Below are 14,390 nucleotides of genomic sequence, written 5' to 3' on the forward strand. Positions count from 1 at the left end.
ATCATTTTGTAATTGTTGCATCCTGGCATCATGTATTTGCTCTTGATAAACTGCATTATGACCTTATTTAAAGGTTGATACCATCTTTCTTTTACAATTCCGTATTACTGTGATCCAAATTTGAACACATTTGGATAAAGAACTTAAGAACAACATTGGCAAATTAACGTTTAAATGAACTCCTTTGACAACCTCTGGCCAAAAGCAGCTATTATGGCACATGAATTCATTGACCTCCTTCGCTCTCTGGAGCCTTTGCACCTACAGTGCAATAATTATGTTTCTGCTTTTCTAATTAGTGTGTCTCGAGATACCCTAAGAAGCAGGAAGAAGTCAGATTACAGCCTTAATAAGGTGAATGCACCGATCTTGACGAACACTACCCTGAATGTAATCAGGCTTGTTGGTGAGTAAAGTGTTTTGTTCTTCGCCTAATATCAATGAAGGTATCTACGTCACATATAACGTACTGCAAATGTTTTTAATTTTTTTTTTTAAAGTGGTATTATGTTTTACTGCTCATTGAAAAATGTTACAATGGACTTAAAATATTTACACTAATTTACACTAATAACTAATTTATCTAAGTTATTATCTTGTTACAATGTTTTTGCAAGTATCCAAACATGGTTATGAAAATTTGGAATGAGCACCCACTGTATACCTAAGGTATTTTTATTTTAGGGAAACAATGTGTAAGATGAGTTATAGCTCCCAGGTCTGTGTCAATGCTTGCATTATAAAATTTTTTGGTAAAATAGATTTTCTTATTTTTATTAGTAATTTTAAGCCTTTTTTCTCAAAACAATGCTATTATTGACTTATCATGCTCAAACCTGTACAAATCACGGTTTAAAGGTACACCAGTCATCAGTTTCTGTTTTCTCTAAATCTGTGTTGGCAGAGGTAGTAAAACACCAATGGCAGAAAGTAAATTCTGTTATTTACAGCTATTGGTTTTACTGAGGAAATGTAGGTTATTCTGAGTAGTTAGTTGTGTTTTTAGCATGCATTTAGATGAAAAAATATATTTATATGAGGTTTAAAGTGTTGTCTTTTTCCATTCTGTACACAGTTTCCATTATACAGTATTTGTGCACAAAATTGCTTGAAGTTTTGTGATTTATCCAGTATAGAAACAGAATATGCCATTTTAAAGGTGAAGTTAATGTAATTTTTCTGTGCTGATATGAAACTCCTACTGTAATTTCAATACTTAATAACCACCAGGTATTCACAGAGACAAAGAAGTGAAGATGTCATATCTGATTTAAATGTCAGATAGAGATGAGTGTCATCTGCATAATTAGCCCATAAAAGCATTGCCTGGCACAGCACTTAGGAAAAAAAATCATAAGCAGTAATGAGAAAAGCTTCAGAACACCAAAACTTAATCATTAAAAAAATTCACCTATTGTGATATAGAGGCTTCTACTTTCAGTTAGGATATGTTACTTATCAAGTCTAATACTAAGGGGTTGGCACAGAAATAATGTTCTATGTAAAAATTATTGCATTTTAAAGTTTTAAATACTCTTTGAAAAGAATAATAATATATATCAAGTAGGAATTTTGATTATTAATAATCAATAAGATGACCACCTAGGAGGATGACATAATAATATGGGATTAATTCAATAATTTGACAAAGCTCCTACTTTATTTACCTCACCTTTTTCCGTTGTATGAGGCAGGTCTCTGGCCTTTAGAGGTATATCAAAGTAACTAAGGCACACTTGTTTTAAGAAACAGAATAATGCAGTTTATTGATAAACATAAGGAGTATAAAAATTTAACTCCATATATATATATATATATATATATATATATATATATATATATATATATATTGACATATAAGACTGAATTCAGACAGTCTGGACAGACAGACATATAGACTGGCTGTTTACTGGTATTTTGTGAATTTCCCCTTGGGATTAATAAAGTATCTATCTATCTATCTATCTATCTATCTATCTATCTATCTATCTATCTATCTATCTATCTATCTATCTATCTAGAGTTCTACTTTATCTTGGCACTTATAGTTTTATGAAAACCATGTCTGTATGGATGATTTCCAATGGTGTGTGGAGTTGTTGCTTTGTTGTTGTTCCAGGATCAAGTGTTAGGATCCTCAATGTGTTGGAGTGCACTTGTTCTCTTTGTTGCATGATACTTGTATATATTTTTGGTTGTATTCTTTGTTTGAGGGTGCTCATTTTTTCATCATTCCTTTTGTGTATATTTTTTCACTTTTTGTTGAAGAAGACAGGGGAAGAAAAGGTTTTTTGTTTATTGCTGTTGGATTTTTTTCTCTCATCACTTTTTTGCATTGGAGTCACTGCAATTGTCACTGTAATTATTGTATATAGTACCTGCACATATTTTTCTTGTTTTTGTTATTGTTCTTGTATTGAACTGTATATAATTTCACGACATTAGTGTAAATAGTTATTGGCACATCTGGAATAAACCAGAATTCTGTTTTTATTTTCTTTGTCTCAGTTCTGTCATCCCTTCATCATTCATTTACAGCTTCAGATGCCCGGAGTCTAAAACTGTGCAACAGGACCATTGCATGGGGCACCACAGATAGATAGAATATGGAATATGTTATTTTGCAGATTGACCTGGTTATTGACTGAATCTTTTCCAGCCCTGCATGAGGACACATTTTTCATATATGCTGCTTTACAGTTCCAAAGATCTGGGTTCTAATTCTATACCTTACATAAACAAAATGCTAAGTTTCTCCCTCTTGTGTGGCATTATGAAATGTTTAAGGTTAGGTTTTGGGAATTTAATCCAGTGTTTTCATTTTTTGGGATCTACTCAGGCTGAAGCCTCCTAGTGGTAGTTGAGAGTAAGCTAAACTGGGTAAGCTTCTTCTAGGCTGGCCAGTGAAGGTCCTGGCCTGACTTTATAGTCTGTTTTAAGCCCTTATTCTCTGCTTTTTGTCATGTTTGAGACTCCATCCCAAAACAACATTACCCTTGGCACTATGCAAATTTTAAGGATCAAACAGTTAATGTATATTTTTATTCCTGTAAAAGTTTATAAATAATGATGCAAGTTACATTGGATAAAAGCATCTGCCAAGAAAATAAATGTAAATGTAGTAAATGTATATTAAATGTTCAGTGTTACCTGCTGTTTCTGTTACACTACCATCTACCTATTAGGCTGCCCCTGAAATTCATCAGCAGTAAAGCGTCATTCCACTGCACGCAGACACAGATGAATTAAAAAGAAGCCCCCAGCTTCCAAAAAAAAAAAAACTTAATTCATAGAGAGCACATTTTCCTCATAATGTCGTTATGGTCAGACTTCACTCTCACTACCATGGTAAGCAGTAATCCTGCTGCATATAAAAGCATGTAAATGTTAGATTTGTTTGTCTGTTCCATCAGAGCTTGAAAGAAATATTAATCTTTAAAGCTGCTCATAATAAGATCCTTAGAAGTGGTATTTTTTTTTTTTTACTTGCCATGAGTAATGCAAGATGCATGCAACTGCTGTAAATCCATCCCTCCATTTTTGTTACTCACTTTTTAGGGTATGCCAGAGCATAACTTCATAGCCGCTTTACTTTGTGTTTTATTTTTTTCCTCAGGCAAATATATGCAAATGATGAATATCCTAAAACCAATTGCTTTTGATGTCATTCATTGTATGTCCCAGTTATTTGACTACTACCTGTATGCAGTCTACACATTCTTTGGCCGAAATGACACAGTAAGTAACATTTACGTTAAATATGTCAACAATGAAAAATGTGCATGTATAGTTTGAGTGTGTCTTATTAATTTTACACAAATAAGAACTTCATTATTTTTTCAAGTGGTGTTGTATTATCTTCTTAGTGGTTTTGGGGAGACAAAACTCAGTGCTTCCCAGATCAGGCTTTGCATGTTTATGGGATTTTATATTTCTGAATATAAATCTGTAGAGTAGACTTGAATGGTTAAGAAAGATGACATCTACATTCATTAAAACATGTTACTTTGCAATGCATGCTTATAATACCGTTCTATAAAATTTACTGTGGTCTTTTTTCTGGAAATTAATGTTTAATATTTTAATTATTAAAGAATAAAAAACATACAAGAAAGCAGTGAAACATATTTATACTTACAGCAGAAATGTAAAGTTTTCCAATACCCCCTATTTAAATATGATGCATTAAATCAGTATATAATTTAAAAATAGACTTCTGGATAATGTCTCATGAATAACCATAATGTGACCATATTAGATCTGGTTGTACCAAATGCATTCAACTTTACGGCTGTAATACTTTTCACATTTGTTTTCTCTGACATCAACACTTAACCTTCCATTATAAAAGTAACAGATTTCTTTAATTCAGTTAATTATTGAACATGCATATTTTTAATGGATCTTTAGATTTGTTAAATGTTAATGATTAAGTTCAAATAACCTCAGTTTTTTTCCTGCAAAACAAAATCTGTAATTCCCTGCCTTTGGTATACGAGCATATGTAACAAAGTGTGGTTCTTATAATATATTAACTAAATATAGAGATGGAATTTTAAGTTTCAGCTTTGTTGTTTGTTACTGTCTTTCCAGGTCTCTAGTACATATATAAGACCACCCCTTAAATTAACTTCAGTCCAGAGAAGCTGAAGAATCTCTCCAAGGTGTTTCTAGATTACCAAATATTTTCCCTTTTCAAAGAGAGGCAGCCCTGTGCAAAAACTTCCTTTCAGCATCTTCCACCTCAGTTATTGTCTCGGTCTCAAAAGCTCTTAACCATAACTGAGGATTGTTATCATTCTTACAAGCTTAAAAAGTGGGTGCAGGCCTCAAAAGTATCTGAAACCAAACCTCCTTTCTTTCCAGGTCTGGATACACAAATAGACCTCACCCCAGCAGCCTGCTCCCAAACTCAGATGGCAGGCATCTGGCCTACACATGCCTAAATATGGAATTGATGCTTTAAAAAGTTAATTGTCCTAAAATGTCCAAGATAGAAGAAAGGAAAATAGTAAAATGTTAGTCAAGAGGATAAGCAAAAAAAGGTCCTTATATTTAATATTCAAAAACCAAAAATATTCAATACAGAAAAAAGAAGCAAAAAGCAAGCAATTACAATAATCAGCAAACCATTATCATTACCTTGTCTTCAAAGCAGGAGCCAATCTTCAGCTTCTCTTTAAGTACTAGCTAGGGCCAATACCCCAGCTACATAAATATGTGGCCCCACTTTCTTAGGCTTTACATACAAGACACAAGGAATATAACTAGAAGGACAAAGCACCACAAAAATTAATAGTAACTGGCACACACACACACCCCTCCGGTGCTCAAGTAAAGGTGATTCATGTAGAGGAAGCTGAACATTTCCATTTTATCCACGTTTATTTTTGTTTTCAGTCAGAAAAAATACTGGCCCAGTGAGCATATCACTGATGTAACCTGTGTAAGTAGTGCTGTTCAAGCAAACATTAATGTAAGAGTGTAAAAAAACAGCATTTGCATATGGACAGAAATTGTCTTGGCCTTAAGCTCAGAAGATGTCACTGCTGGAATTCTTTTTTGCTCCACCACAGTGTGCAGCAATGTATTTTGCCATCGTATTGATCAGTTTAAAGTCAGGACAGGACCACAGTTCAGATAGTGCAGGCATTTGTCTGTCTTTGTGGCACATGGATTCTGTTTCCTGTATCTGGCACTCAGCAGGTGGCACTGTTGTTCTTCATCAGGAGTTCCTCACTTAAGAGTCTCCAGCGTTTTCTTGTCAGGTGGCGGTGATTGCGGCCCTTGTTCTTGCCATACCAGTATCTATCAGTCTCTTCTACAAGCATAAAGATCATGTAGCTGTGAACACCCAAGCACAGCTCAGTTTGTGAAGATGTGTGTCTGTATTTGTTGCACTTGCATCCTGTATCCTGCACTTGATGGTCAGCAGATGCTGATGGTATTATTTTTATTCTCCTTATGGTCAGCCTCTGGAAAGTGCATGACCCTCTCCATATGTTACCGCTATGCTTCTCCTTTCTGCCATGTCACCCTGTCGAAAATTTAGCCGTAGGAAATACTCAACCCCAGATTTCTTTGCAATGCAATTTGACATAAGAAAGACCCAAACCCTGAGAACTACTACTACTTCTTTTATGTAAGTAGCTTTTGTCATTTGCTTCACACTCAGCATACAGCCAATGCCTGGGTTGTACTTCATCTTCTTCTTACCAAGTAAACAATTTCTAAAATGTGCTTCATACCCAACAGACACTATTCTTCTTTTTATTTGTGCCATGTCACCTTCTCCATCTATTTGCCTGTGCAGTATGCCATAAGAAAGATTCAAAGTCCAATAACTTTGTAGCGCTTTTAGTCAGACAAATATTGTGATTCAACAGCCTCGACCATGTTAGTAGCCTTTGACTTAAGACCAAGATCAAGCTAATAGCCCCAGTGGCTTGCGAGTAATTGCGTGACAATCAGACACAACCTTTAGCATTTTATATATGTGGATTACTAGCAGCAGAACCCAGTGTTTCCTGAGTAAGTAATTTTGAGGAAGAGATATCTAAATTCTGTAAGTGTTGTTTCTTAAAGTGTACCCTCCCAGAGACAAATTAAATTATTTCAGGTTTCAAAATCTGTGAAAGGCAAAGTAATCGAGTGTCTCTTCCTGACAAAGTGGGATATGTATGCAAAAGTTTGTTGAGATGGGACCATAGGTGTGAAATTATACAAAGAGCAAACACACACACATCTTTATATTGAATATTAGATAAATGCCACATTTTCAGTTAACAAAATATTAATAAAATCATACAAAAAGAAAGACAAAATCAACATTATTTACAAAATAGGATTTAAAAGAAAAAAATGTAATAAAACAGAAACCATACTTGAGCCAGGGATGAAGACTTGGCAGAAACATAACAAGGATTGCACTTCATGTCTCTTCACCACTACCTTCTGTTCGCGGGCAGTGGTCTGTTTGAGGTGTGCTAATTCTCATCCTAGCCAAACCATGGTTGGTCTTTATCCACTTCAGTGTGGCACTAAGAATCCATTCAGATGAAGCCAAGAGCACCACATCATCTGCAGAAAGCAAAGATGCAACACTCAGGTTCTCAGAATATTCTTTTAGCCTCACTGACGTTCTTTTCATGAAGTTAATGAACTAGAGGAAGACAAGATATACAATGATGGGGGCCTATGCCAGTTTTAAACAAATTTGTCTTAATCCTAAGTAAATAAACATAACTGTCTTGACCCCCAGAACCCAAAAATCATGTAGCAACTCCCACACACCCTTTAAAAAATAGGTAGCACCTTGTTAGTCTGCTAGTATTAAGATACTGCCCTTGCCTTCTATGTATTATTAAAAAGTTATTTTAATAAAGACACCCCCACAATGTCAAACTTAATCCATTCTGTCACGAGTAACAGAAAGATGAAGTAGGTAAACTGTGTTAAAAGACTGGATTAAAACCTACATGTCTCTGTCATAAACTAAAGCTGCCTTTTGTTTTTCAAAAAGTGCACAAATTTATAGCACAGTTCTAGGGCATGCCATTATTTGCTTTAAAAAAATAAAATGATGTATATTTTATATCAGAGAATAATTATATCAGAGTAGCCCATTCAGAATCTTGACCTTAATGTTATTGAAAGTTTATTGCAAAGTTTTAAAAGTCTTAAAGCTTTGCAAGGAGGTATGGGTATTACTGCTTAAATGTGTTTTATAAATACATGTATACCAGAGACCTGCTCAAAACTATTACTGTACAGCTAGAGGAATTTGTTCACCAAAGTACTGACCCAAGGAAATAATGATTTGTAATACAGTGATTCCTCCTCGATCGCGGGGGTTGCATTCCAGAACAACCCGACACCCCCCCGCGAAAGGTGAAAATCTGCAAAGTAAAAACCATATGTTTATATGGTTATTTTTAATATTTTAAGCCCTTATAAACTCTCCTACACTCTTATAAACATTTCCCGCACAGTTATACAGCATAAACCCTTTGTATTCTCTTAGATATTAGGTAAGATTCGTTGAAATTATGTATATGAACACACTGTTTATATACAGTAAAACCTAAATATTATTTTAAAGATATCGAGCGTCTCCCATATCACATATGTTACAGACATTACGACAGAGAGGCCACCAGCAATAAATACATACAATGCAAGAAAAATTGTATACAGTAAAATGTGTTTACAGTGACACTAAATGTACGTACATGTACTGAGTACTGTACGTAGAAAATTAATTATGGTTACTTACCAAAAATTACACAACGACTTGTCCGATAACAATGAGTTTAATTTTACTGCAAAACAAAGGAGAGCATTACGGCTCTTCTAAAGGAGCCTCTTCAGGCGACTGTGTAGCACCGCCGTTGTTGTTCTTCTTCCGGCAGTCTTCAATCCAAATCCCTAAAGCAGATTCCATCCGGACTACAGCCTTATTACGTCCACTTACAACTCATTTTGCGCCCTGGTTAAAGGACATTGCGGCCATAGATCTTATATTCTTTTCCTCCTTTTTAAATAAAAAGAATTGTGGACTCATTGATGCCGTAATGGCGTCCTACAGCTGTTCCCTTCCTTCAACATATCCAAAACTTTTACCTTTTCAGCAATCGTTAGTATCTTCTGTTTGCGCTTGGACATGGCCCCTGAAACAGTAGCAGGAGCAGATAGCTTTGGAGCCATAACGAAGGGCTTGACTATGCACAAAGATAAGCACAAAAGTTAACTCTTTAAACAGCGAAACACGTTGATGCTGAATGAGTGAGACGAGACTTCCTGGTTAACGCAGTGGTATCGAATTTGGCGCTCCGTCGCTGAGCCAATCAGCACACAGGAACTTAACTGCGTGCTCTGATTGGGTAGCTTCTCAATGATCCGCCAATAGCGTCCCTTGTATGAAATCAACTGGGCAAACCAACTGAGGAAGCATGTACCAGAAGTACAAAGACCCATTGTCCGCAGAAACCCACGAAGCAGTGAAAAATCCTCGTTACACATTTAGATATGCTTACATATAAAATCCGCAATAGAATGAAGACGCGAAAGTCGAAGTGCGATATAGCGAGGGATTATTGTAGCTATTTTATTATTTGCTACATAAAAAAAAAGTTCACAATGTTTGAACTTAAAATGAAAAGGCTATAAAACTCTTAAATATGAAAAAGCATGAGTACTTTACATAAAGCTAAGGACAGTTGAACAGCAAATTGTTTTTGTTTTCTTTTTTTTATTATTTTTTTTTATTCTTAATAGCAGCACTCTGGTAAATATAAAGATATGTTGTAAAATGGATTTTATATGTCACGCTGGGAAACATCAGAATGCTTAATGATATTTTTTACAATTGAATTCTTATTGTACTGCCAGTGCGGACTAACTGAGCAGGTAGTAATAAGGAACCCCATTAACCACCAACCAAAAACAAAGGCAGTATTTCCAGGAAAACACTTGTGAAATACATAATACATTTTTAACATTGTCTAAACCATGACACTGATAATGTGTTTTTCTGATTCTATTATTTTCTCTACTGTATTTTTTACTCAATTTCTGTACGTTTATCAATTTATTAATGGTTGTCATCTGTTTAGTTTTCTCTGAATGGAGGACTCCTTGTACAGTGACATGTTTAGAAAAATAAAGGTTTTACGAAGCATGCAGCTTTGTTCCCGTTGAACATCTCAGATGCTTAGGTAATGGTTTACTGAAATAGGACGAGGGCATGTGATTTCACAGACTGCTAAAAGTCCATATTTCTTGTAAATATTGTAGGTCACATCACTTGAACTGTCCTAACATTTAATAAGAACAGACAGTCCTGCTACTAAATTCTTCAAATTGAATTATGAAAAGAACAACATATGGTATAATAGATTTTAATAAGCAGATATTAGGAGAATACGATTATATTATGTCCAGAGTAGAATGTGTTCCCTTTGGCAGCACACAAATCAAAATATATGTCTGTTTTGCTCTTTGAACATAAATGCTACTAGCAAATAGGAAGCCATAGTGAAAAACATTTAAATTGTAACATGTATTATTTAGTTGAAATAATGTGATCCCGTCATAATCCTAAACAATGTATTAAATAAAAAAAGCTTGACAGCTAACATGCAAAAATGTGTGTAGCCAAGAAAAAAAATCAACCATCCCTAAAAATATTTTTCAGAAATTAGTAGTTGACTTGTTCGCATAAAATATGATCTGTCAGATAATTAAAGATCCTGATTAATAATAATGACACATTAAAATAGCCATACCTGATATACTGACACACCTCTTAAAAAACAACTTCAGAGAGTGGAAGGACTTCATGTTTTAACTTTTACAATAAAAATTTCTTTAATAACAGTCTTGTTAATTTTCATGACATTCTGCATAGTTGATTATGCAGCTAAATGTCTAATGTCTATAAGGGCTCTAAGTTTATATTCAGGGGACAAAAGGTCGCTTTCACTTTTGTAGATGTCAAAGATTTACAGATCAGCAATGATTAAATAAGTATGGACTACCAGCCCTTCACAAGGCACATGGATACACAAATCTACACTGTCTTGCTGTGTCCATTTAGTGTCACATATTCAAAATTGTCTGATTTTTAGAGTTACTATGTTATATTTTGAAGACAAGTAAGAGAATACATTTAAAAATACTTGATATCTCTTGCCTTATGTGTAATCTCAGCATTCCTCCAACACCTTTCTCCATTAGGCTTGTGTGTTCCAATCTCTGGCACTTCCTGTCTCGCATTTGCACGCAGAGTAGAATTTTTTTATATAGTAGATATTATGCCTAAGCTTGGCAGAGAGAGAGAACAAGTTCAGGGAGACACATCTCTCCATTAAATGATCGGCAATCCATTTTGTGACCTGCAGAGAAATAGCAAAATCACTTTGTAAAAGCTTTAATTTCATCTTATTTCATCTCAGGAATTTATCCAAAAGAATCATATTCTCAATACTCATTTACCAAAACAAATAATTAAACCATCTTGTAGAACATGCCATTCAGTTCAACAAAACTTGCCAATCCTATCCACGTAATTTAGTTACAGGTTATTTGAACACATGTACCTTTTCAGACATTTAGTTAGGTTTGCTTCTGTGCAGGCAAAAAAATAACAAAACCTTCTAAGTTGAAAAAAGCTGTAAAACGTTGCACAGCCCCTTAGCAACCAAAAAACAAAGCTTTTAGGAGCAAAAGATATATTTTAATTGACTCTCACACTGAAGTATAGCAAAGCACTCAGCACTAGAGTATTAGTTGTGAGTCTCTAACAGCTCCCACTATAACATTTGTATATCTGTTAATAACAACTTTTACCAGTTGTTACCAATAAGAACAGTTTTGAAACATTTTGCATGTAAAATAAGTATACAGTCCCCTTCATTATCTCTCTATATAAAAAAAAAAATCCTGAAATGGAAAAGCAAGGCAACAATCTTCTCGGAAGTTCTCTGAAGATCCGCGAGACAAAAAAGACTGGCCATGGAGTGTCGCGCGGGGTCCGTAAACATGACACTTGGTGCTAAGAGATTGTCCCAGGGCAGTCTCGCGGGGACGTGGAACATAAGATTCTTGCACGACATTCCCTTCTTATCAAATAAGAGCATGGACAGCCAGCAAAACATTCAGTCATGTAAAGTCACGTGGCACACACAGATCCTGTGCTATCAGCAAAGAAGAAAGAGCAGCACGGAGAAAAGAGACCCAAGCCGCGATACATATGCAGATAAAGGCACAGAATATGAAAGCAGTAATTTCGAAAGTATTGTAGCGTCCCAGCCAAGCTGAAGCCTTTTTTGTTTTAAGTAACTGTTAGGTCCGATCAAGGGAGGGCAAAGTACAGCACGGAAGACTGATAGCTGGGTGCTGATTGATGCCATAAGGTGGAGGCGAGACCCGTGGGAGGAGGGGTTGGAGAGAGTGCTAGAAAGTTGTCTTTGGGGTTACGCAGTCGGCAATTGTAAAAGTAGAACTTTTCTGACACTTTATTACGTCAGTCACTACAGTATCAAAAAAAAGAAATTAGTTTAAGTCAGAGAATTTCAAAAACGGAGTTTAACTCACATGCATTTATTAGTTACTTTGCAAAAAAATTATTAACTGCTGATGATGTGGATCATTTTGTCTGTGCTAAAATTCCAAACAGAAAAACCAATCCTAAATTATGGTACCAAGTCATTAAACACAAGTCTCACAGACCTCATTTAAAATATTCAGCATATTGGGACACGAAAGAATCTAAATATTGTTTTTACAGAAGTTCTGAAATAAAAGTGAAACTAATGAAATAGCAACAATTCAAAGAAAAAAAAAATTTACAAGTGTGTATCTGGAAAACCAAACACGGGGGTTGGCGAGCGAAGTGAGCAGGGGCGAAGCCCCATAGTTATGTAAGGGAAAGTAGGGTGAAATGACACCTTTTATTGGCTAACTAAATAGATTACAAATGCAAGCTTTCAAGGCAGCTAAGGCCCCTTCATCAGGCAAGGTGTAACTTCATTATTATGTGTCATTATTTATTTTATTTTGTTAATACAACATAGTTTATTATCATGGAAAAACTATTGTTAGGGGTTTTGATTTTTATCCATTATGACAAAGTTTGTTTTTTTTTATTTTGTTTTTGCCAACTTTAGTTTACGTGACACACATTGATGTCACATGACCACTACTGGCGCTTTGGTGACATTAGTGAAAGTCTATAAATAATATAGCAGCAGCACCATGTGATGAGCGGTCCATGGTGCAGGGCAACTTTTTCAACAAGTAATCACGTGCAGAGCTTCCAATGGGCAGGTGTGCTTCACTCCCCGGTTAATTGGGGTGCTTGGCCGACCAATCATGTTAATCATGGTATTGTCTTGGAATCTTTTGATCTTGTCTCACTTTCACAATTAAAAAGAACTATTGACACCCTTAAACTAGCTCTCAGTCCTCTTGATATTGTACCACCACACCTCGTAGTGGAAGCCTTTGATGTTTTGGGTCCATCTTTACTAGCCATTATCAATGTTACTATTTGTGAGGGAGTTGTGCCCTCATTTTTGGAACATGCTGCAGTACTTCCCTGTCAAAAAATGGCAGAATTAGATCCTGGAGTTTTAGCCAAGTTTCGCCCAATTGCCATTTCTGACTAAAATATTAGAAATAATTATTTATAATCAATTGGTTGATTACCTTAACTACAATAATTTATTTGAGATCTACCAATCTGGCTTTAGGCGTTATCATGGTGTTGAGACGGCCCGCCTTAAAGTATTCAATGACATCTTTGTTATTACTGACTCAGGAGGTGTTGCAGTCCTTGTCCTCCTTGACTTGTCCACTGCCTTTTGACCATGAGATATTGCTGTTACGACTTGATCATCTGGTTGGGCTTAAAGGGGCTGCTCTTAACTGGTTCAGGTCATATTTAACTGGTAGACACTTTTCAGTGACTTTAAATTCCTCTTTTTCGTCTACTGCTTCTCTTAAATGTGGCGTTCCACAGGTATTCATTTTGGGTCCTATTTTGTTATCTATATACTTTCACCCTATTGGAGCTATTTTTAGGAAATTTAACATTTCTTTTCATGGCTATGCTGATGATACACAGGTTTATATTCCCGTCTGCAACTCTGCAACAAGTCAACTGCACAGACGTCTTTCTGAACTAAGATCCTGGATGGCTAATAATTTTCTTGATCTGAATCAAAATAAAACGGAGGTGCTTATAGTGGGTCCATCAGCCTAAGCCCAAATTGGTCTTGGACTTCTCAGCTCTTTCTCTGTCTTTTGCAAACCTCAAGTCCGCAATCTTGGTGTTATCTTTGACAGTAACTTCTCTTTTGAGAAACAGGTTAATTCTGTAGTCAAGAGTTGCTTTTTCCAGCTTCGTCTATTAGGTAAGATCAAGCCTTTTTTATCTTCTAGGGATCTTGAGAAAGCTACTCATGCTTTTATCTTTTCTCGCTTTGATTACTGCAGCTCACTGTATTCTGGGATTAGCAAATCCCTGATACGCAGGTTACAGTTGGTCCAAAATGTTGCCGCTCGCTTTCTGGTTGGGGCAAGATAGTTTCATTCTGTTTCTCCAATATTAGCTTCTTTACACTGGCTGCCTGTCAGTTTTCAAATTGATTTTAAAATCTTGTTGTTAGTTTTTAAATCTTTACATGGGTCTGCTCCTGCCTATTTATCCGAATTGTGTGTTTTACACCAGCCATCCAGAGTGCTTAGATCTTCTGGTCAGTTGTCTCTTGCTGTCCCTTGTACTAAGTGTAAAACTAAGGGGGATAGGGCTTTTGCAGCTGCTGCTCCTCGCCTGTGGAACTCTTTACCTCATTACATAAAGAAGTCGTCTACAATTGAACTGTTCA

At 35.7% G+C, this 14,390-nt stretch overlaps 1 protein-coding gene across 4 annotated transcripts in view; it reads left to right on the forward strand.

Moving 5' to 3' along the window:
• The window catches only part of vps50 (VPS50 EARP/GARPII complex subunit), a 391,193-nt gene that overhangs the window by 254,186 nt on the left and 122,617 nt on the right, over positions 1-14,390 (forward strand). For all 4 annotated transcript variants that reach the window (XM_039737505.1, XM_039737508.1, XM_039737506.1 and 1 more), the window contains 2 exons: positions 300-406; positions 3,617-3,738. In XM_039737505.1, coding sequence (XP_039593439.1) covers positions 300-406; positions 3,617-3,738 — 229 coding nt within the window. The remainder of the gene's footprint in view (positions 1-299; positions 407-3,616; positions 3,739-14,390) is intronic.

This window comes from Polypterus senegalus, chromosome 15 (assembly GCF_016835505.1).
Source record: "Polypterus senegalus isolate Bchr_013 chromosome 15, ASM1683550v1, whole genome shotgun sequence".
NCBI lineage: Eukaryota > Metazoa > Chordata > Cladistia > Polypteriformes > Polypteridae > Polypterus > Polypterus senegalus.